Source organism: Lepidochelys kempii, chromosome 1 (assembly GCF_965140265.1).
Source record: "Lepidochelys kempii isolate rLepKem1 chromosome 1, rLepKem1.hap2, whole genome shotgun sequence".
NCBI lineage: Eukaryota > Metazoa > Chordata > Testudines > Cheloniidae > Lepidochelys > Lepidochelys kempii.
The window spans coordinates 164,827,012-164,852,444 of NC_133256.1; the positions used below are offsets into that span (position 1 = coordinate 164,827,012).

Sequence of the window (25,433 nt, forward strand, 5' to 3'; positions counted from 1 at the left end):
TTTAAATCTCAGGATTTAAAGTAGACCAGGAAAGATGTGGCTCAATGGTAGTACTTCAGCCCTGGGGCATTCTGACTGGTTCAGCAAGGGGTTGCTGAAGTAACAAGAGAAAAGAATTTTAGGCGTCTAGAGTGGAGGTTTCTTAATAGGCTGATTCAGTAGAAATTAGGATCCTTTGAGAGTCATTTGGCATTAAGATTTTTTTTTTTTTAAGGAGCTCAGCTTGATTTTGAAGCATATAAAGGGACTGGACTTGAGTCCTACTGCTGTGGAGTTTGTAGCCTACAGAAGGGGGTAGAACTCTAGCAAACCATGAAACCTGGCAAACCACGAGGAGGAGCATTCACCTTCAGAAAAGTATGTGAAGAAAAGTCCACACTGAGAGGATTGGTAAACTTGAGATGCCCAGAAATTGGTGTAGGTAGGAATGTCACCAGAAGGGAAGCTATTCTTCCCCAGAAGTATTTAGCATTTTTTAAGGGGTGGATTGCATTTTAGTATATTTAATATTAGTTTGTTTTCCAGGTTAGGTTTATTCTGTATATAATGCTATTGTTTTCTTAAAGTAATTTAAAAACGTATTTTATTTCCTTGTTCTTTGGACTTTGTATAAAAAATAATAATCCATCTTAGGTTTCCATATCACACTGAACTGTTACATATAATGTCAAAGAAATAATAGAGTATAAGTAACTTCAGTGGGTCTGTGCTTGAATCATGCCACATTGTAACTAAAAAAGAGAACACCAGTTGATTGAGTGATTAACATACTTCAGCAATCCCCTTAGAATCCATCCATTGCGAATAGTTCTTGATACCAAGTAGATCTCTGTCACAGGCTATCATTAGTTAGTGAGGAGGATATCCACCAGTTCAGACTGAAGGCCTGAGCAGGTCAATTGGTGCAATGATCTGTTAGCACCACTTAAGCAGAAAAACATCCAGGGTGAAATCTTGGCCCTATTGAAGACCATGGAATTTTGCCAGGATTTCATCCCAAATATTTATTTATTATGTCAGCCATGAACCCTGCCAAGTATCTCATGCAGTACTCTCCAATCTAATAAAAGAGGAGCACGTCTGAGGAAAAAAGGGGGAAGGCTGCGGTGGCCATATCTATTTGCCTATTAGAAAGTGAGGTGCTTTGACATTTCCTTGCTAATAACCTGCCTTCAATTCCTGCAATCATTTCCACATTCACCCACCTGGTCCATGACTCAGTGTGACTCAAGCCACTTTAACCCCTGGTGTTTCTGAGTCTATTGCTGATAGATAGACTTGCTTTAAAAAATATTCTACAGTACTATTTGCAGTATCACCAACCCCCAACATTAAATCATGACGAGATTTTTTTTTTAAAGGTTATGTTGTCTGGTCTCTCTGATTTTTGAACTGCCCTTGTCCATCCCCAGTGTGTGTGAGACAATTAGAATTGCCAATTCCCAGATTTGTAGCATATGGTGATTCCATGGCCTGCTTGATGGTACGGAGCTTCCAGCTTCTCTCCAAACCCCACAGTTCTAATTAATTAATTGACAGGTTTCAGAGTAGCAGCCGTGTTAGTCTGTATTTGCAAAAAGAAAAGGAGTACTTGTGGCACCTTAGAGACTAACCAATTTATTTGAGCATAAGCTTTCATGAGCTACAGCTCAAATAAATTGGTTAGTCTCTAAGGTGCCACAAGTACTCCTTTTCTAATTAATTAATTCTGTGTCCCACTCAGCCCAGCAATTATTTATGCAACCCTTATATCAGTACTGCTCCCTAGCCCCCACATCATCTTGTCCTTGCCAACCTCGCCTCTGCTCATCCTACAGCCTTAAGAGTTCTTCACCCCTCTCCCCCAGGCCCTTCCCCCTCCTCCTTCCTAGGCCTGGGGGTGGGGAAGCTCCAGTGGTCTTCACCCACCTTTTCCTTCCCAGGCCTGCTGTTGTAGGAATGGAATGGGAGGAGGAGGGGCGAAGACTAGACTGACCCATTGTTCACAGGAGGAAAGAGGAAATTCCCTCCTTCTTAATCCTGTCCTGTAAGAATGGTGTCGGCTGCTCCCTCTCACTCTTACCTGACCCAAAAACCTACCTGGCTCCTGAGAGCAGGAGGAGTGAAAGTTATGCCTATCTTCTGCATCAGATCTGATTGGCTGCTCTTCCCCAGGAAGCAGGAAAGTTGGAGGGGGTTTTACTTTTCCTCCAGACAGAGGGTTGGAGTTTCTCATATCATCACCAGACTGGCTCCAGCCCTGGCCAAAACCACTTGGATTGTGAAGAAATCCCAAGAGTTGGTAACACTGCAAGTTGTTGCGCTAATAATAAAACAGAAGTAAAAGACTACAAAGTTTTCATCTGACACCAAGGTAGCAATCAAATAATGGCAGAGTTTCAGTGTTAACATTTTCCTTCTGGTCATTACTTTGGTATTAAAGCAGACCAAAAATTGGTTTATACAGTCTTTCAGAGGGCTACCGGGTCATGATTAGCATCACTTGCCAGCTTTATTTACAAATACACTTCAGTTTGTTTTTGGTAAGAAATGCTGCTTTTGACCATTTATTCTAAACAGAGCAGGTAAACTTTTTTTAAAGTAACCAGATATTTTTAAATATAAAACAAAGTAAATAAAACACATTCTGTTATACTTAAAAGAATAGCTGAATTTGAAGCTGGTGGAGCCAGGTGCAATTCTCTGCTCTGCAGTCACAAGGCTTTTAAATTTGATATTGCTCTGAAAGTGGCCAGATAATGCAATGTGCTAAGATGAGGTTGGCAATGAGAAGATGAGCTGAGGACAGGCGCCTGAGGAAATAAGATTGATGACTATGGTCAGGATGCAGTTCATAAGGAATAAGTATTGCAGGAAAAATATTTAAATCTAAGCTGTCCAATACCATCAAAGGGTTCTCTTCAAATTAATAAAATCTTTGATCCTGCAAAAATTTACACTTATCTCCATGTACGTGAACTGCTTAGCTGAAGATATCTAGTGCATAAAGGCAAGCCCAATACATAACAGTTTGCAGGATTGGAATCTACTTTGGTGTTCTCAACCAGGGTATGTGACCCCCAGGGGGTAGGCAGAGGTCTTCCAGGGGGTACATCAACTCATCTAAACATTTGCCTCATTTTACAACAGGCTACATGAAAAGCACTAGTGTAGTCAGTACAAACTGAAATTTCATTCAAACAATGACTTGTTTACACTGCTCTATATACTATACAGTGAAGTACAATATTTATAGTCCAATTTATTTTATTTGGTGAAAATCGAGAAAGTAAGCAATTTTTCAGTAATGGAGTGTTGTGACACTTTTGTATTTTTATGTCTGATTTTTGTAAGCAAATAGTTTTTAAGTGAGGTGAGACTTGGGGTACACAAGACAAATCAGACTCCTGAAAGGGGTACAGTAGGCTGGAAAGGTTGAGAACCACTTTTATATACCTCTACTTGCCGGAACAGCCCCTGCTCACAGCCACACTGGAGTAAATCAGAGTAATATACTTGACAACACAAGAGTTGCTTCAGATTTACAACCATGTAACTGAGAGCAGAATCTGTCCCTGATTATTTTTTTAAGTTTTTCTTACATCCAGTACATTAGTAACTTGACAATGGTCAACATTTGCAAGATCTGGGATTATTCAGCACCTCTAATAATCAGCAAGTCTAGCTAGGTGCCTAAATGGCTTGAGAAGCCTAACTCATTAGGCATCGAGGTTTGAATATTTTGAATTTTAGCCTTAGTTTTTAAAATTATTTTTGTTCTCTTTTTCAGGGCTAATTTAGTTTAATTTTACACAGCTACTAATAGGTATCAAGAGCATTCTTGTGTCTTCCCACTCTGATTGGTTTTTAAGGAATCCATTTCCAGCTGTCACTCAAGCCGAGATACTTCCATGAATTTCCATGATACTTCCAATTTCATCTGAAAAAGAATTACGTAGTTCAGTAGCGATCAAGTCTGAATTCGGGCTGCTGAGATGATCACAATGCAGCCGCTCAACATTGGAGCTACTTTCTTCCAGATGTTCTATCCGGTTCCCTACAAGCACTTGTCTGTAATGTGTGGAAAGGGAAAAAAAAAGCGTTGTTAGAGAGGACTTCAGTTTTGGAGACATGCTCCAGATCTTATGTAAATATAATTAGAGTTTATAAACATTATAGATTATTATATTCTAACACAAAAGGTATTGCATCCAACATGAGAACTGTTTTGGACCTCATGATGATGGATAAAGATGAGTTAATTACTGGACTGGAAGCTAGTTGGTTGTCTAGGCACTCGTGATCATCACCTGATTACATTCAATTTGGTTGCACAGAGGACAGTCCCAACCACTAATCTATATACTCTTGGTGCTTCAAAAGGGCTAATTTCCCCAAACTGAGGGAAATTATGAGCAAAATTGATTGAGAGGAAAATTTTAGACAAAAGTGTTTGAAAACTGGGAGCTCTTTAAGAAGAGTTTATTAGATGCCCAAAAGCCATGATTCCACAATCAAGAGGACGACTTTGGCTAAAAGATCCTCTGAGTTCAGTGGCAAAGCAAAGGCAGCAATAAGAAATAAAAAAAGAACATATAACAAATGTAAAAAGGGAAAATTAATATCAATCTATATAAGCTAGAAGTTATGACGTGTAAAAAAAACAATAAGTTAAAGACAGCAGCGAAAAGTCCATGGCAGTCAGAGCTAAGTAAATTAGTTAGGAACAATTGTTAGGAACAAAAGAAATTCGAGCAATGGCATAGGCCCATTACTAGGTAAATATAGTGTGATTGTTAATGATGATGCAGAAAAGGCAGAAGTTTTCAATAAATATTTCAGTTCTATATTTGGAAAGAAGCAGGATGATGTATTCATATCACATGAGGTTGATTAAGTATTTTCCAATCTATTAGTGACTAAGGATGATGTTAAACAACATCTAGTTGGGATAAACATTTTTAAATCAGCAGTGTAGATAACTTGCACCCAAGAGTCCTAAAAGAGTTGGCTAAAGAGAACTACGGCTTGCTGATGTTAAATAAATCTTGGAATATTGGGGAAATTCCAGAAGACTGGCAGAGTGCTGATCTGCCAGTATTCAAAAAGGAACAAACTTGATTTCATTATTTCATGAGATTATGAATGTGGCTGAAAAAGGTAACTGTGCAGATGTAATATACTTTGATTTTTACCACACAACATTTTGATTAAAAAATTAGCATTAGACAATAAAGCATACATTAAATGGATTAAAACCTAGCTAATTGCTAGATCTCAAAAAGTAGTTGTCAATGGGGAATCCTCATGGAATGGCAGTGTTTCTACTGGGGTTCCACAGAGAAAGGTAGTGGGCCTTCTATTAAACATTTTCATCAATGATCTGGAAGTAAATATAAAACCATTACTGGTAGAATCTGTGGATGACACAAAGAGTGGATGAATGGTAAATCATGAGGACAAGGCAGTCATACAGTGGAATCTGGTTACTTAGTAAACTGGGTCCATTCAAACAAAATGCTTTTTTAATACAAGTAAATGCAAAGCTATACAGTTTAGGAACAAAGAATGCAGACTACACTTACAGAATGGGAGACTATAGCAGTGCCTGTGAAACAGGTTTAGGGGGCATAGTGGGAAAGTAACTCAACAGGAGCTCCCACTGTGATCCTTAGGTGTATAAACGGGGGTAGTGAATAGGGGAGAGAGAGAGAGAGAGTGTAGATGATTTTACCTCTGTATATGGCATTGATAAGTCTGATACTGAAATAGTGCATACAGTTCCGGTATCCACATACAAAAGAATGTTGAAAAATTGGAAAGGGTGCAAAAAAGAGAGACAAAACATTATTCAAATGCTGGAAAAAATGCTTTACAGTGAGAGACTTAAAGACTATCAGCTCCATCTGCTTATCAACAAGAAGATTGAGAGGTGACTTAATTACAGTGTATAAATATCTTTACAGGGAGAAAATACCACTACTACTAAAGGACGTTTTAATCTAGCAGAGAAAGGCATAACAAGAAGCTGGCTGAAAGCTGAAGCCAGACACATTCAAATGAGCAATTTTTAAATTTAAATAAATTCTTAATGGTGAGGGTGATCACCCATTGGAACAAACTACCAAGGGAAGTGATACATTGTCCTTCTTTTGATGTCTTCAGATCAAGACTAATGCCTTTCCGGAAGATATATTTGGGCCAAATACTAATTATGCTTTAGTCAAACAAATCTTATTGTACTCAAAACAGGGCTAGCTGGATGAGATGTAATGGCTATGGCTGTGAGTTTGTCACGGAGGTCATGGATTCTGTGACTTTCCATGACTTCTGCAGTGGCCACTACGGCTGGCCCGGGGGCAGCCTGAGCAGCTCAGGCAGCCCCCAGGCCAGCCACACCAGCCACTGGTAGGGAAGGCTTGGCGACCCCCTTTTTCCCTCCCAGCAGTGGGAGGGGGGTGAGCGTGCTGAGTGGTGCTTACGTCGGGGGGCTCCCTGGAAGTGGCAACATGTCCCTCCCTCAGCTCCTAGCAGATGGCTCCGCGCCTTGCCTCCCCTGCAGCTCCCACTGACTGCAGTTCGCAGCCAATGGGAGCTGTGGAGCCAGTGCTCGGGGTGGAGGCAGTGCACGGAGCCCTCTGGCCGCACCTTCACCTGAGGGGAGCCGCGAGGAGCCAGGTAGGGAGCCTGCCAGCCCTACCAACTGCCCCCTCCAGCAATAGCAGGGGTCCTGGGCCACACACTACCCCCTCCCCAGAGAACCTGCAGTGCTCCATGGGCTGTTTCCCACAGAGCACCAGCAGCGTCTCCCAGGCCACCCCAAGATTCGGTCAGGGGTATATAATACAAGTCATCGACTAGTCATGGGCCATGAATTTTTGTTTACTGCCTGTGACCTGTTCATGACTTTTACTAAAAATACTTGTGACTAAAACATAGCCTTAGTAATGGCCTGTAATATACAGGAGGTCAGACTAGATTATCTAATAGTCCCTTCTGGCCACAAATTCTATGAAACCCTGGGCTGGTATGGCTGGCTATGGGATTTCAGTGTTACTGGATATATTATGCATAATTCTACAGAAACATTTTTCTTAGCCTGCCTTCTCTGTGAAAAAAATAAAACAGAAAAAATTAAAGAAAGGGATCCGGATTCAAAGTATGTTTCTACCCAGAAGTATATTCATATTTTAGTTACCATTGCTGTCTTGTTCTGAAAGATGGTGAGGAAAGGACTGAAAATATTAGAAACCAAGTATTATATCCTTATTAGGCCTTGAAACTTAGTGCACTTCCCTAGGAAATCCAAACCCTTCCTTTCTACCCTCTATACCTTGTTGCAAAGTCTGAAGCACCGATTACACACTAATAAGTTTCAACAATATCTTGAAATACCAGGGAAGGAAAATGCATTGGTTTAGAGGAAGAAGGGGAAGTATTATAGTGAGAGCTGTATTTTTATTTTCGTAGATTTTGGGGGAACCTTTATATGAATCCTGGCAAGAGTTTTCAAAAGTCTTTGCAGGCTGCGATCCCGAAACTGACAACCAAGGGCGTGCTGCCGCACCTGCTAAATCCAACTGAAGTCAGACTGCACACGGACTGGCAATTGCAGCATCAGGCTCTTAATATTTAAAAACAGTGAAATTGTTCACGACACTTTAGTAATAAAATCAATGGTGTTTTGTGGTTAATATTAATGGAACATTATGTCACCTTTTGATGTTCCCCAGTACCACTTTCCTCCTACACAATTCCCTTTCAGGACTGCACCCCTCTTTAAAAACATTGTTATTGCAGGTAGCGCTGTCTTATAAGACTGTTTTCCTTAGTGTGCAAGTAAACCTTTGGTCTCGGGAAGACATGCTGTGCTGCTGTTAACTTTTGTTTTGGGTAGAGGGAGCTGTGCAAGTAACACAAGAATTTCCCTTCATCTCCGATTACAGTAAATTCTTGAGGCAGGGTTGCCCCCTGAGAATTTGGCTTTGGTGTTGGCTGAGATTCCTGAAAGAAGAGATTGCCCTGAAAACTGTCTGACCACCTCTGTTCCAGGATTGATGTATATGTGCAAATAAAACAAGTTACTCTTAATGCATACCGAGGTGCCATATCACTGATTTCATCTCCACTGGGAAACCAGCCTGCAAGGCCCTGGATATCTGCTTTTGCTCACAGAGAGAGAACATTTCTGTATTAATTAGAAGCTTTAGGCCCTGATCTTGCAACTGACAGCATGCAGGCAAACCCTACACCTATGTGGAGATATCTGCTGACTTCAACAGAGCCCCACTCAGGCAAAGGGGTATGTCACACCCGTCCAATTGCTGGACTTGGGCCCTAAAGAATGTTTTCTGCTACCTTTTCTCCTACCTAGTGGCTATTTTTTTAACCTTACCCTAATGATCTAGCAGTGGCAGCAGGAAGATCTTTGTCCTTAGCGTTACCAACTCTTGTGATAGTTGGAAAGAACTGGAGTATATGGTGAAACAGAATGAAAACAGGTAGAAAGTAAATCAAAAAAGGGCAGGTGTGTTGGGCTGGATAGCCTCTCCTGTTCCTAAAATTTCTAACAGTATGTTTTAACATCTAGAAAAACAATACACAAGATTCAGAGTAACAGCCGTGTTAGTCTGTATTCGCAAAAAGAAAAGGAGTACTTGTAGCACCTTAGAGACTAAGGCTCAAATAAATTGGTTAGTCTCTAAGGTGCCACAAGTACTCCTTTTATTTTTGCGAATACACAAGATGAACTTCAAACTCTAAATAAACAATCCATCATCCAGTGTTCCTTTCAGTTATTGACACCTATAGTTTGTATAAAATGCCCCTAGGGTTTAATTGGTTACCATAGCACTTTCAATGGGTTACATCGGAAATACTAGTTACACTAGAGATTAATATGGCAATATTGTAATACTGCACAATACATGTCCTACGTGTTCTCTCTCAATGGCACAGTATAAAAGCTCACCTAATGTTTAGTCTTTTCCGTGTCAGTCTTGTAAGTACTCTGTTTACAACGAGGACTCTCTCTTTCCTGGGAGAATATTACTTGTGTACAATTTCTCCCGCCAGTTCTTTAGGCACAGTAAATTAAAGGGAATTTGCCTCTGTAACCATGTAATTTTATGTTGGATGTGTTTCTTGTATTCAGTATGTCTTATTTGGAAATTAGTTTGCCTCCTGCTTTGCAGTTTCTTTGGGAAAGCTGCCTTTTTGTATTGTTGTTACCTTTTGTTAATGTCCCAAAGGCCTTAGCATGCTGATATATTAGACTGTATTATTACTCCCTTTTACTATTATATTACACTATTGTTTGTGTCTGCTTGTTTGTGATCTAAGCTGGAACTTCTCTCTGCCTAACGGCTGAGCTGAATTTTTTGCCTCCTGATCAGCTTATGAAAAGCAGTGGGCACAGCCTTCCAGATTCATCCATGTTTACACAAAGTTGTTTGCTCAAAGAAACCAGCAGCAAGCAAAGTAAACTAAACATGGACTGCATCAAATAAAAACCTTACTTAAGCAAAGTTCAAAATCTCCAGTAATGTTAGGTCTACAACCCCACTAAACAAATCAGTGCTATGTGTCAATGGGCATCGCTTTCGTTTGGTCTGTGTCACAGTCACAGAGGTTAGAGATGGAAATGAATGGCTAGATCACCTAGTTCTCCTACTTTTCCTGGAGAGTTCATAGAATCATAGAATATCAGGGTTGGAAGGGACCTCAGGAGGTCATCTAGACCAACCCCCTGCTCAAAGCAGGACCAATCCCCAACTAAATCATCCCAGCCAGGGCTTTGTCAAGCCTGACCTTAAAAACCTCGAAGGAAGGAGATTCCACCACATCCCTAGGTAACCCATTCCAGTGCTTCACCACCCTCCTAGTGAATTTTTTTCCCTAATATCCAACCTAAACTTCCCCCACTAAAGGAACCACTACACTCCCGGAAAACAAGCCACCACTGCACGAAGAGGGATGAAAGGGCATGCAAAAGCCTAGGATTGAACCAGGGACCTTTAGATCTTCAGTCTAATGCTCTCCCAACTGAGCTACCTTAGCAACTACAGAAAGGTAAGGTGACTTGCCCCTGGTCACACAACAGGTTAGTGACACAGCTGGGAATACAAACCAGGTTTTCTGAATCTGAGTCCAGTACCCTGTCCACTAAAACTTATTTTTTTTTGATGTAAAGTCACTTTTCACTGACTGGGAACTGAACCCAGGCTGCGGCAGCGCCAAATCCTGACCACTAGCCCACCAGGGAGGCAACTGTCCCCTACTTTGTCAAGTCTAGCTTTAAATTACTCAAATGATGAACTGCATAATGCTAACATGAGTCCATTTGTGATCTCTCTCAGTGTATCCTGGTATGTCACACAGGCCCATGAGACGGAGAAAGCTATTATGCTCTGCTGTGTCACTAACTCAGAGCCTGACTCTAACACCAAGTAGTACCTTGTTCTGCAAGCAGTCCCTTTGAAATGGGACATCTCATACATAAGGAATTACCCAAAGTGAGTAAGGGTGACAAAATCAGGCCTTTGAGCATCAGAGGCTACTAATGAGTAAACCCAATTTAAAATGCAGCCTTTCACTTCCAGGCTGACCAGGACTGTGAATACTACAGAGGCAACATACTCAGCTCCAGTTATAAGAACATAAGAACAGCCATACTGGGTCAAACCAAAGGTCCATCTAGCCCAGTATCCTGTCTTCCAACAGTGGCCAGTGCCAGGTGCCCCAGAGGGAATGAACAGAACAGGTAACCATCAAGTGATCCATTCCCTCTCACCCATTCCCAGCTTCTGGAAAACAAAGATTATGGTGGGCAAGTGATTCAAGTAATTTCACAGCAACCTGTCCAACTTATTACAGACCATCCAGCTGGTCACCGACTACATGCCACTTCAATGGCTTAATGGTATGAAGGACACCAATGCCAGAGTCATGAGGTGGTACCTTTCACTCCAGCCATATGACTTTCAGGTCATTCACCAACCCCGAAAGGCCCACGCAAATGCAGACTTCTTTTCCCGGGTAGGAGGGGCAGATGAGGAGGAGGGGCCATCACCAGACACCCTCTTAAAAGGGGGTGTGTGTGATGGGGTGTGCGTACCCTGCACTGGGACTGCGGGGGTTAACCCCTCACTGTGGGCTGAGGAAGCCATGTCCCATGGCCCTACTGGGCATGCTCAAAGTGCAACACCAGGATAAGAGGGAGCAGCCTGGCTCAGTCTGGGTGGACTGGAGGGGAAGGAGGTGTGTTGCTGGCTCCTGCTGAAGGGCTGCGGGCACTTCATGACGCAGAGGCCAGCTAGCTGACAGCAAACCTCAACCCCCCAGTGTCTGGACATGACTGAGGGAGGGGGAACTATGAAGCCACAAGATGCAGAGAAGTGGGTAGGAAGTAACCCAGGGAGTCTTTGTGTGGAGTTGGTTGGACAACTGGAGGCTAGCATGGTGTGTTTCAGCCAGATCCCTGCTGAGCTGGTGGCAGGCAACCCTGCCACTGACGGGGCCCTGGATTGGGACTCGGAGGAGAGGGAGGGTCTGGGTCCTGCTATCCTGGCTGTCGCCCACCATGAGGTGGTGGTCCATCCTGACGGTGACTGACTCTGGCTGGTAGGTCGCATAGCCCTGAGCCTGGGGGCAGTGATTGATTCCAACCACTAGACTACGCAGCCATGGCTGGGGATGCGCAGGTGTGACCGTGGGCTCAACCTGCAACATGGTCTAAGAAATGCTGTATGCAGAGGTAATATCACCCTCATAGTCCTACTTAATATTTCCCTGTTTATCCACTCTGTTATCACAAACTCTTAACCACAGCATCACACTGGGAACCCTTGTTTAGTTGCTTGTTCACCATGATTCCTAACTCCTTCTCAGACGCTGCTTTTCAAGATATAGTCCTCCACCCTGTACATATGACCTACATTCTTTGTTTGCATGATATATGACTTTGCATTTGGTTTTATTAAAATGCAAATTATACGATTGCACCAGCTCATCAAGCAATCCAGATGGCTCAGAACAAGTGGCCTATTCTCTTCATTATTTCCCAATCTTTGTCTTGTCTGCAAACTATCAGTTGTGCTTTTATATTTTCTTCCAGACCATTGATAAAAATATTGAATAACATTGGGCTGAGAACTGATCCCTTCCATAGGCCAGCTAATAGAAAAACATGTCATGCTTTATGCACTGATATATATAAAATTAAGAATGTAGTCATTCTGTCATTTCAAGGTGAGTCAGGGTTGTGACAGATATTGCAACCTATGCAGTATCTTTGGGGACCATTTGATTAAATTTATGAATGGTTTAGTATGATAGTGTTCTGCTCTATGGTGGAGGGTTACCACAGGTCTCCAGTGGGGAGTGATTAAGGTGAGCCACTTAAACTGTAAACAGCCCCTGATGTACCATCCCCTAGGGGTGGTTCTTGCATATACTGGCTCAAAGTGGGTTTTCAGAGACTAAGAATATATAAAGGCTGAGGTTAAATGGAATCACTGTCTTCCTTCTGATTCAGCAAATGCACAGGACCTTTGGTCCTAAGCAGACCCCAAACCTTGCTGAAGGGTTGGAAGGGATGTTGGCCTACCAGACTCACCATGTGGAAGGTGGGTGATTTCTGGTATGTTTAGTAAGCATGTAGAACTTGTGGTTTTTTATATTTGTTGTGTTGTCTCTGTAATGGTTTTGCCGTGTGAATAAATGTATTTTGCTTTGGAAGATCTGCATGGTACTTGTAACTGCTGGTACACACTGGGCATTGTTCTCCAAGAGAGAGCACAGACCAGGTGCTGGCATTTAGGTAGACTGACTTGCTGAGGATACCACAGAGTATGTCAGGGGGCTGTACAGTCTTTACATCCCAGTCTGAAGGAAGTGGGACAAGGGTCCCTGCTCAGAGACTAGTGACAGCTGGAAACCTGAGACCTCATTGGGCACCCCTGAAGTGCGACAGAGGTGGGATACAAGTGCAGTTACTCTGAAACTGAACAAGTGTTACATGCTGATTATAACGTGAATTAAACATATCATCTGCAGTATAACAGCCTTACTTACTTGACTGGTGTTGACCCAGATCGGGACATGTAGAGCAATATAAGGAACAGAAACCCCACAAATGCAGCAAGCCCAACCCAAAAGGCTATGACAATTGAATCTGTTAAAAAAGAAAAAGAAGCATGCAGCATCAACAATAGAGTATCAAATAAAAAATGTGCAGAGAAAACTGATCTCAAAGCATTTTATACCATTTAATTAATTAAATTTTACATTACCACTGAATGGTATTATTCTCGCTATTCATGATGGGGAAATTGAGGCACACCTTGATTAAGTGACTGCCCAAAGTCATATTGCAAGCCACTGTATAGTGTATCTGGGAATGAAATAAAGCAGGGATCGGCAACCTTTGGCACACAGCTCGCCAGGGTAAGCCCCCTAGTGGGCTGGGCCGGTTTGTTTACCTGCCACGTCCGCGGGTTCGGCCATTCGCAGCTCCCACTGGCCGCAGTTCGCCGCTCCAGGCCAATGGGGGCTGCGGGAAGCGGCGCGGGCTGAGGCATGTGCTGGTCGCTGCTTCCCGCAGCCCCCATTGGCCTGAAGCGGCGAACCGTGGCCCGTGGGAGCTGTGATTGGCCGAACCTGTGGATGTGGCAGGTAAACAAACCGGCCCAGCCCGCTAGGGGGCTTACCCTGGTGGGCCGCGGGCCAAAGGTTGCTGATCCCTGAAATAAAGCAATCCTAATTCTAGCCCCCTGCTCTAATCACTAATGTGACAGCACTACATATATCTTTGGAAAAGCAATATATTACACATAAGAAGGTTTTGAGAATTTTATCCATTTGCAGATTACACAACTCAGTTCCTATCACAGAATCTTGGAACTCCAGTGTATGCACCTGTTATTTTAAAGGAAAACTGCACCCATATTGCTCAGCCTAACAGTCTATGAAGCAAATTCTGCCCTTAGATGCATGAGTTCCTACTGAACTCAATAGGAGCTCTGTGAATGCATTCAAAGGATGGAATGTGATCCTTAAGAAACTCTTGCCAGCCAAGAATTTTAAAATTGACCTTTCAGAGCCTAAGGATGGAGGGAACAGCTTGTTGAAAAGTGCTAGGCTCACAAGCGACATCAATGTGTCAGTCCAATGGAAAATTCTGTACCGTAGCTTGAGTTTTAGCACGTGCTTGACTGTCAGAAGTGTGTTTTTAATATTTAGATGGCATTTCTAGGACTGGCTGCTCTCTTCTGGGGTCAGTGTGGAACTGTGCTACCCAGCCTTAATATCGTGAGGTGCCGGGGCAGAACATCTGTGAAGCGTAATGAATTTATAAGCAGACGTTAACTTCTGTTGAGGTGAAAAACAAGGGTCATTGACTCAACAGGCAAATGTTTACTAAGATAAAATAAATATTTATCTCAAAGAACAAAAAACTGATGTTCATTGAAATAAACTCAATATGTAGGATTACGTGCTTCTACTGAAAACACTTGGAATATATCAGCAATTAGAGCCATAAATTAATTTTACATGGGGTACCCATTTTATTCCCTATTAAACTATCTATCTAAAGTTAGAGCTCACCTATTTAGGATTCTTATCAGGCAGTTGAGATTTGGCCACACTAACTAGATTTGCGTCACTGACTAACAGGATGGTGCAAAATGATGGCAAGAAAATTCCAAGCCTACTAGAGTTTCAACTCATTTTGGTTTGAATTTTGAAAGCAAAATTCAACCCAGGTTTAAAGAAGGAATTGCCAAGTGGAGTCAAGGCTCAGAGTTTTGACTCAGATTCAGGATGCTGTACTGCTCCTTCAAAAGACCCTTGCCAGGCTCTGAGGAGGTATAGAACACCTATAATGCAGCCCCCTGAAGACTAAAGTTGGGGAAGCAGCCATCTACAGCACCTGAAGATGCCAGACATGTGATAAACAAGCCAGACAGTGCCCCAGAAATATTAGACTGCAAAGCGGGGATTATAGAGCACTGGCCTGACCTGTCTCCCCAGTAAGTCTTTAAAGTAAGGAGGGAGGCTCTTGTATTGGGAGGAGACAGAGTGTTCATACTCCAAGCAAACCTCAAGGGCTTGAAATGATGAAAAACAGTGTGAACTGCATCTGGTGGTTTGCAGTCATAAAACTCAACACAAACCAGAACTAGAGGGAATTGTCCAGCTTTAATAAGAAATAGTGTTATTCATGGAGCTCACTGGAACCAATCAAGGTACAACTATTTACATATGTAATGGAGGATAACATCACTCTGGATCTCAGGGTGGTATTTGAACTTGGGAGATAAACAGTAGACGTTTCCGGTTTTCAGCCTTTCACCAATTGGGATTTTCTTCTTTTCTTTAACAGATTTTATTCTAACAGTTGATAAAAGATTTTTACATGACTATATTTTTCACCTGCCTTTTTATAACTCGATTACAGGGTCCACTTAATTCATTATTATTAGTAGTAAAAAATGGGTAAAACTGCCCAATGCTATTAATAGAAAGAAAAATCTTTGAGTAATTCTCTGAAGTGATGCATCATTCCTCTTGTCCTCATGGCTGGCTTCAGATTCATCAGCAAGAGAAACTCAGCCCTGTAATGTTCATATTGGACCAAAGGAACAAAAGCTGGCATTAAAATTGACCCGCACAGGAGAAAAAAATTGCTTATTTCCTTTTTTGCTTTGTTTGAAGTTGAAAATTCAGGTTTAGTCCACTCTAGAACATTGGCGAATAGAAAACTAGTGATATTATGACATCTCACAAGAGACTGAAGCTCAGATGCAGCAATGCACTTAAGCCTGTGCTTAATATAATCCTGCATACGAGGCCCATTGGCTTCAAATTGGGTGCTCTACTGTCCCATTTTTGCTGATCCAGCTGTGCAAAGGGGACTTACAGCTGGTTTATGGCAGCAGTTGAGGGTTCCTTTAGTCTAAGGTAATCCTCAACTTTGCCCATCCTTCCAGCACGAGCAGAGTGACCTTTCCAAGGCAGGGCCAGAGCACAATGGGGCCTTGAGGACCATTATCTGCCAACAAGTTAGTAGCTGTGTCAGACCAGGGCAACTGCCCCAGTGGTCCAGCAAGGGCATCCACTCTCAGGCTTTCAGCTCCCAAGCTCTTGCCTCTCTTGAGTGGATACATGCATCCCTGCCTTCACTGTGTTATTCCCAGCACAGAGTTGCTCACACACTTGTTTTCTTTCTCTTTATAGATTGTTAACAGGTGTGATTGCTACACTTATAAGTTACCCCACAGCACTTCCTATGCAAGCCTACTTTATTCTTAAGGTAAAAAGCATTTCAGAGAAAATATTAAAAACCATAAAAGACCCTACATACATGCTAATATGTTTACCACAGTTCACTCTAACAGGGATTCTGGCAGGAGCACTCCTTTAGTTTCCTCACCCAAGGAGATTCCTTGTGGTTACAAGTTCATCACAGCTCCAGCTCAGAACAAGCACCCAGACCATCCAACCCTACCCTAAGGATTGGGGTCCTTTGTGGACCGGGGTCTTGTCCATTTGCTAGAGCAGGATGAAAGGCCTGAGCCAGTTTAAAACTAGGCTATTTATCCAAATAGCCTTTCTTTGTCTGTTAGCCCCTCAAGGTCTATGCAAACCTCTCCAGAGGGGTGGTTTCAAAGGGCTGATAACAGAGGAAATACATTGGCATCCCCCTTCCTACTAGAGAAGGTACCATATAATTCCACAAGAATCTTACACTATTGCATTTTTAATACAATGTACACAAAGGTATTAAACCTAATTCATTAAGGTTTAAATTAATTCAATACAGTTTACTTAGGATATAGCAAGATACTGGCAGTCTGTCACAGCAGTTCTCTATCCTGTGCAAGGGTGGTTCAGCCTCCAGCAGTCCCGAAAGTCTTCAGAAGAGGCTGAAAACAGATGTAAAGCCACCTATTCCCCAGCCCTTCCCAGGTGCACCAAACATTGCTCTGCTCCACCTGGAGGTTAACCCCAGGATTTTTCAGATGTTACAGTTTCAATATTATCAATTACTTTGCACTACAGAGAATGTTTCTTGTATGGCTGTTATACAAATAAGCAGAAGTCTTTAAAGACTATAATTTATTCTTTGTAGACTAGATCATTGATGACAATATGAAGTTTTTTGAACCTTTAATATTGTACTTGTATATATTCTAACATTTCTTTGGTAACAGTAACTTAAACAGGAACCAATAATGCAATAATATATTTGTCTTTTGTCACTTAACCATAAATTCCACCTGTCTGATACATATCAGTTTTTAATTCATCTCTTGTGAATTTATCCTTTTGGCTTCCATAGGATGAAGACATGGAGTTACACTAGGAATGAATTTGACCTATCATGTTAAGTAATAATTTAAGATTTCATTAATATTTATTACACTCAAAATGGAAATTCTAATTTTCTGTAAGTGGAGTTATTATAATTGGATGAAATGAGTGACATCTTATTTCTTCATCAATTGAAAATAAATATCAAAGGCTAAAGGAATCTACTTCCATGGCCATACTGTATATATGATTCATACAAGCACTTGGTCTTAGGTTTGCACAGCACCCAATGATGCCCATTATAATGCATTATTTTTGTTATGGTAATAAACATCAATATGATTAGTTAGAGATGAATGTCAGATAAACTGTGTGTGTTCAGCTTCTTGTTACTGATTAACCAAAATTTAACTTGTTTCTCCATTAAGATCTAAAAACTTATATAAATTTTAATGCAAGCCTGGCATTCCATGAAGAAAACCACTATTACTGACAAAAAAAAAAATCTATATGGAGTAACAAAAGATTATTTTGTTACTCTATTACGCAAACAGTTAGGAGTACAACAAACTACTGATTAACATCTCAGAATAGGCTTCCATTTAGTAAATTGTTTTAAAAAAAATTTCTTTCCAATTAGATGGGTTAATATCAAAATCTCTCAAATATATATACTGTACAGTAAATGAAATAATATTGCAGTATTAGTATCAACTACCATTAGAACCTAATAAGGTTGTGAGCATTCGGAAATACAGAGGGTCATCTATACAAATTATGCATATATATAACCCACTATAGTCTATGTTACAAAGAGAAACATGATAGTGAAGATATAAAGGGAGCTTATTCAACATATTTTATTCTTATCTAACTCTTAACGTACTAGATCAGCAGCTGTTACTATGCAATACTTACATTTATTAGCCTTCAGCTTCCTTTCATCTACAGGAACTGGATCCAAATAGTCCCAGTAATATTCATAAGACCAATAATACTCAGATGAGTTTGTTCTGATAGCCATTTCAGTAGCGCATTTCAATCAGCTCAGAACTCCAATCTAATACTCTTTTATTTTCCACCACACTTCAGTTTCCTCATATAGAGATTGCATAACTGATGCCTGTGTAAATCATTCTGGAAGTCCTCAGATCCTGCAACTCAAGGACTGCTTAGATACCATTTAGTAGAAATGAATGTCAGACTATGACAGACACCTAATAGCAACATCTGGGGCTGGTGGGCAATTATGTACTAGCTATTTTGCACCCTGCTTTGTATTGACATGGATGTCCAATAAACAGTAACAGAATGGACAAAAGCCAAAATGACTTATAAACTATTCCCAATGAGTAACTAGCATCTGTGAAGCCCTCAGCATGAAACAGATTCTTGACTCCTGAAAAGAGCTTTCCTAAAAATTAATCATGACTCTATGACACACATACCCTAGAGGGCCCGATAAATTACTCCTTAAAAAAAAGCCAGTATTGGAACAGCTGGACATCGTGTATCAAATATTTTAAATGATTTGCCTTAACACCAGCCACCCCCAACAAATGATGTAAAAACAGGCCCCTGGCAGGATGTAAGTAGAAGAGATTCAGTGCTTTCAACAGTAATCTTTGAAATGCCTACACGAACACATATGTGCATATGCAAAACATTTTATCAGAAGAGAAATTACCAACATTAACAGGAAGACAGATCCTCCATCAGTTTTTAAATGTATTCCTGAGAACTACACCGTACATCATAGTTATCCTAATCAGAGATGGCTGTTTATTCAGGCTAAGGTCCCAGAAAACTTCATCTCAAAAGACACAATATTTGGTGATAGGAGTTTGATAGAGACTAAATGTGATTTCTGAATAGTGCCAGATTTCTCCTTTTGATATCTGTGTAGCATAGGGTCTCTACCATTATCTCTAAAACAGACTGACTGCAGAGGAGCATTTGTTGTCAGCCTGAAGCAGGAATCACAAATACAGCAGTAGGAGGCAGATTAGTTCAAATTAAATCTGTCAGTTTCAAAAGTATTACAGCTACTTGTTTATCTTATGTACTTATATAGTCCCCATCACCACAGTAGTTGAGCACCTCACAATCTTTAATGCATTCATCTTCACAACACACCCTGAGAGGCAGACAAATAACATTATCTGCATATTGCAGATGGATAACTGAAGCCCAGATTCATAAAGATATTTAGGTTCCTAACTTCAATTGAAATCAATGGGAGTTAGATGCCTAAATACCTTTGAGGATCTGGGCTAGAAAGACTAAGGCCTGGTCTATACTTAGATCAACCTAGCTAAGTTACTCGGGGCTGTGAAAAATTTCATGCCTTGAGCACTCCTAGTTTGGTCAGCATAAACCCTGATGACAGGAGTAGGTCGAGGGAGAAATTCTTCCATTGATCTTCCTACCACATCTTGGAGAGTTGGATTAATTACATTGATGGAAAACCTCCTTCTCTTGATGTAGGAAGAGTCGACACTACAGCGTCACAACCACAGTGCCTCAGCTGTGTGCTGTAGCATAGGCATTCCGTGTGTGTCTTGCCCAGAGTCACACAGGAAGTCTGTGGCAGAGCAAGAATTGAATGCACACCTCCCACAGCCCAGGCTAGAACTCTAACCACTGATTCATTCTTCCTCCGAGACTCTCCCTACCAGTTTTTGTGAGTTTAGTCATAACTGTCCTATCTTTAAGATGTTTTCTCTCTCCTGCTGCTTTGTGAAAGACCCACATAAACAGGGGGAACTGACTGAGGAGAAGTAGTGAAAGTGACTTTCAACAAAGCTGTATCAAATGCTTGAAGTATGCAAAAAAGTAAAACAGAATTATTTTCCCGCTAACATCTTTAGTTACAGTAAAGTAGTTCATACAAGAGAAGGCAAAATCAAAATTCAAAAGTTTGATTCTGAAGTTGTGTGTTCCTTTTAACTTGGTTTTCTTCTGGCAGGCCTGTTTTTCCCCCACCCAATAGTAAGGCTCTTGCCCCACTAAGCAGTTACGACCATGCGAAAGTGTGCACAGACCATTCTTCAAATAAGTCAGAGGTCACTATTTCTATGTGCATTTTAGTGCATGTTAGCTTACATTCTGCTTAGAAGGGAAAATAGAGAAAATAACCTAAAATTTACATTGCATCATCAGCCCCCAAATGCCAGCTTATTTGGAGGAAAAACTTGAAAAATGTTTCCCTCCCCCAACCCCCCAATGGCTTGCTCACAGCTCTTTCACGGCTCCCTGCTTTCCTCCAGTGGCTCCCATTCTGCTCCTGGACCCACTTAAGGAATGGCTACAACCTTATGGCTTGTCTTCACTGGCAAGTTTTGTCGCCAAAAACTGTCTTTTGGCGACAAAACAGCGATAGCATACACACTGCAATGGGATTTTTGAAAAAAAAAAAAAAAGCCCAGTTTTGGCAACAAAAAACTTCCACTCCTGCGACAGACTTTTGTCTTTTCCCCTCCCTTTATTGTCGACAAACAGCCACTGTAGACACCACGCCTTTTCCCCCCGATTTTATTGGCCTCCAGAAAGTGTCCCACAATTCCCATGCTACCACTCTGGTCAGTGGTTTGAACTCCATTGCCCTGCAGCCAAACCACCCCTCCCCTTTGCAAGCCCCGGGAATTTTAAATCTCATTTCCCGCTTGCTGGCTTCCCATGTGAGCATGGCTGGCTATCACACCAAATGGGCTCCCGCTTGGACCACCGCTCAGCTGTTGGATCTGATCAGTATATGGGGATAGGAGTCTGTTCAGTCGCAGCTGCGACTGACCCGTAGGAATCGGGACACATATGGGCAAATTTCTCGAGGCTTGTGCGAAAAGGGCTATGATCAGGACACGCAGCAGTGCAGAGCGAAGATACAGGAGCTGAGGCAGGCGTACCATAAGGCAAGGGAGGCAAACCATCACTCCGGTGGTGCACCTAAGACCTGCTGCTTCTATAAGGAGCTGAATGTTATCCTCAGTGGTGACCCCACCTCCATCACCGATAGCCCTGTGGATACTTTGGAGGCAGCAGAAAGGGTGGGTAACCCAGAGGCTGAAATTCTGGATGAAGAAGTGGAGGTAGAAGAGGATGTGGAGCTCCCAGTGGGGTCGCTCGGTGGGGCAGGCAGCCAGGAACTTTTCTCCACTCCAGAAGTGCTCAACGGGGAGCAAGAAGCAGATGAGATGTTGGGTAAGTTGCTGTGGTTTGTGTAGGGAATCGAAAAGTGGAACGTAGGTAGTGTTTTATGTGAGCTGGACATTGCCCTGTGTAGCTAATCTGCATGGCCAAGCAGGGTGTCAATGGACATCGAGACCTGCAGGGAATCCTCCAGAGAGAGACTCTGGAAAGTTTCCAAGAGATACTTGTTAATCCTCTGCCGCAGATTCCAAGGAATTGCAGCCTTGTTAGTTTCCCCCATTGTAGGAAACGGTACCATGCCATTCAGCAATCACTGGAGCTGGGACCAAAGCAGCACACAGCTGAGCTGCATACAGAAGGGGGTGAAAGCATGCCGTAGTTGTGCCCTGGTTTCCCTGCTCACCTGCAGCAGTGAAATGTCAGCAAGCAGGTTGGCCGCCTGTGGAAAAAGTGTGCGATAATTTTAGAATGAGTTCCCTGCAAAGCTGCCCTGCAAGCCATGACCTTTTTGTCCATATGCACAACCGCCTTCCCCCCACTCCCGATACTCACTATGATTGGGGTGCTCGCGGAGCTATGTGCCTAGAGTCAGTGAGAAAGTGATTGCTAAGTTCCAAAAGGCCCTTGTTACTGAAATGTTTCAATCATTTGAGGGATTGTTACATTCCAACTTCTGTGCATTGCCCTCAGCAGCCGAGACCTTAAGGAACACACCACGCACCCCTGCCGACTGGCTTTGGCAGATAAGGAAGAAGCCGAGATGCAGCAAAGAAGACCTGTTCAGGGAGGTGCTGCAGTGCGATGACAGACGCACCAGGGAACGCAGACTGCTGGGAAGCCAATGTAGCATTTGCTAGGCAAGCGACAGAGCAGATGATAAAAGTGATGGAGGATCAGACAGAGCTGCTCAAGTCTTTGATACAGCTGCAGACTGAGCAGATCAGCGGTTGACCTCCACTGCAGCACATGCACATGTACAATTCTTTGCCAACCCGCCCCCCCATGCCCACATGTTCCTTTTCACTTCACAGCCCTCCTGAGTTTCCCCATCACTCCACCCCCTCTCACAGCTTGGACAACGATAGCTGGAGCTACACACCGTTGTGAGGTTTCACCCTTTTTAACAATAAATAAAGGCTAAGGTATTTAATGGTACAGCGTTTTTATTCTGTGTTCTACAAAAGCGTATAGCAATTAATTCACTCTCGGGAACAGGCTTCTAAAGCATTTTGTTGCATGAATCTAGGGCCCTAAAATTGTACATGGATGCACCCAGGAAGCAACTCCAAAGCAGACGTGTTACTGCCCCTCATTGTCAAAGTGGTTCCTCAAAGCCTCTCTGATGTTAATAGCAGCCCTCTGGGCTCCTTTGACAGCCCTAGGATCCGGCTGTTCAAACTGCACAGCCAAGCGCTCTGTCTCAGTGCTCCACACCTGTGCAAACACTTCACCCTTAGATTCACACAGATTATGCAAAGTGCAGCATGTGGCACCATGGAAATATTACCCGCTGTGAGGTCTAGCCTGCCATTGAGACACCTCCAGCGACCTTTTAAATGGCCAAAGGCACATTCGACTTCCATGCGGCACCTGCTCAGCCTGTTGTTAAAACCCTCCTTGCTGCTGTCCAGGTGCCCTGTGTAAGGTTTCATGAGCCAGGGCTTTAAGGGGTAAGCTGGGGTCTCCCAGGATTACTATGGGCATTTCCACATCCCCCACTGTGATCTTGTGGTCTGGAAAGAAAGTCCCCGCCTGCAGCTTTCTGTACAGGCCACTGTTCCTGAAGATGCATGTGTCATGCACCATTCCAGACCAGCCTGCACTGATGTCCATGAAATGCCCCAGGTGATCCACAAGCACCTGCAACACCATGGAGAAGTATGTTTTCCTACTGATGTATTCTGAGGCAAGGTGGTCTGGCGCTAAAATTGGAGTGTGTGTGCCATCAGTCACCCCGACAATTAGGGAAACCCATCTCTGCAAAGCCATCCACTATTTCATCATGAACATTTCCCAGAGTCACAGTCCTCCACAGCAGGATGTGATTTATTGCCCTGCACACTTGGAATAATACAGTTCCAACAGTGGACTTCCCCACTCCAAATTTATTTGCAACTGACCGGTAGAACTCTGGATTTGCCAGCTTCCATACAGTGAATCATAGAATATCAGGGTTGGAAGGGACCTCAGGAGGTCATCTAGTCCAACCCCCTGCTCAAAGCAGGACCAATCCCCAACTAAATCATCCCAGCCAGGGCTTTGTCAAACCTGACCTTAAAAACTTCCAAGGAAGGAGATTCCACCACCTCCCTAGGTAACGCATTCCAGTGCTTCACCAGCCTCCTAGTGAAAAAGTTTTTCCTAACATCCAATCTAAACCTCCCCCACTACAACTTGAGATCATTACTCCTTGTTCTGTCATCTGCTGCCACTGAGAACAGTCTAGATCCAACCCCCTTTCAGGTAGTTGAAAGCAGCTATCAAATCCCCCCTCATTCTTCTCTTCCGCAGACTAAACAATCCCAGTTCCCTCAGCCTTGCCTCATAAGTCATGTGTTCCAGTGCCCTATTCATTTTTGTTGCCCTGCGCTGGATGTTTTCCAATTTTTTCACATCCTTCTTGTAGTGTGGGACCCAAAACTGGACACAGTACTCCAGATGAGGCCTCACCAATGTCAAATAAAGGGGAATGATCACATCCCTCGATCTGCTGGCAATGCCCCTGCTTATACATCCCAAAATGCCATTGGCCCTCTTGGCTACAAGGGCACACTGTTGACTCATATCCAGCTTCTTGTCCACTGTAACCCCTAGGTCCTTTTCTGCATAACTGCTACCGAGCCATTCGGTCCCTAGTCTGTAGCGGTGCATGGGATTCTTCCGTCCTAAGTGCAGGACTCTACACTTGTCCTTGCTGAACCTCATCAGATTTCTTTTGGCCCAATCCTCCAATTTGTCTAGGGCCCTCTGTATCCTATCCCTACCCTCCAGCGCATCTACCACTCCTCCCAGTTTAGTGTCATCTGCAAACTTGCTGAGGGTGCAATCCACACCATCCTCCAGATCATTAATGAAGATATTGAACAAAACCGGCCCCAGGACCGACACTTGAGGCACTCCACTTGATACCGGCTGCCAACTAGACATGGAGCCATTGATCACTACCTGTTGAGTCTGACAATCTAGCCAACTTTCTGTCCACCTTATAGTCCATTAATCCAGCCCATACTTCTTCAACTTGCTGGCAAGAATACTGTGGGAGACCACGTCAAAAGCTTTGCTAAAGTCAAGGAATAACACGTCCACTGCTTTCCCCTCATCAACAGAGCCAGTTATCTCGTCATTGAAGGCAATTAGATTACTTAGGCATGACTTGCCCTTGATGAATCCATGCTGACTGTTCCTGATCACTTTCCTCTCCTCTAAGTGCTTCAGAATTGATTCCTTGAGGACCTACTCCATGGTTTTTCCAGGGACTGAGGTGAGGCTGACTGGCCTATAGTTCCCAGGATCCTCCTTCTTCCCTTTTTTAAAGATGGGCACTACATTAGCCTTTTTTCAGTCGTCCGGGACTTCCCCCGATCGCCATGAGTTTTCAAAGATAATGGCCAATGGCTCTGCAATCACATCTGCCAACTCCTTTTGCACTCTCGGATGCAGCGCACCAGCCCCATGGACTTGTGCTTGTCCAGCTTTTCTAAAAAGTCCCGAACCACTTCTTTCTCCACAGAGGGCTGGTCACCTCCTCCTCATGCTGTGCTGCCCAGTGCAGTAGTCTGGGAGCTGATCTTGTTCTTGAAGACAGAGGCAAAAAAGCATTGAGTACATTAGCTTTTTCCACATCCTCTGTCACTAGGCTGCCTTCCTCATTCAGTAAGGGCTCACACTTTTCTTGACTTTCTTCTTGTTGCTAACATACCTGAAGAAACCCTTCTTGTTACTCTTAACATCTCTTGCTAGCTGCAACTCCAAGTGTGATTTGGCCTTCC

The 25,433-nt window shown here is 42.9% G+C and overlaps 1 protein-coding gene and 1 non-coding gene across 2 annotated transcripts; both read right to left on the bottom strand.

The window, feature by feature from the left end:
* Nucleotides 1–1,692: 1,692 nt before the first annotated feature.
* MRAP (melanocortin 2 receptor accessory protein) lies at nucleotides 1,693–20,696 on the bottom strand. The gene is made up of 3 exons (XM_073362336.1): nucleotides 18,214–20,696; nucleotides 13,054–13,153; nucleotides 1,693–4,050 (listed from the first exon to the last, which is right to left on the bottom strand). The coding sequence occupies exons 1-3, from the start codon at nucleotides 18,317–18,319 to the stop codon at nucleotides 3,873–3,875; spliced, it is 384 nt and encodes a 127-aa protein (XP_073218437.1). The 5' UTR covers nucleotides 18,320–20,696; the 3' UTR covers nucleotides 1,693–3,872.
* Nucleotides 9,966–10,038, bottom strand: TRNAF-GAA (transfer RNA phenylalanine (anticodon GAA)). Its single transcript has one exon. It is a non-coding gene; the product is annotated as a tRNA-Phe (tRNA).
* Nucleotides 20,697–25,433: the final 4,737 nt, after the last annotated feature.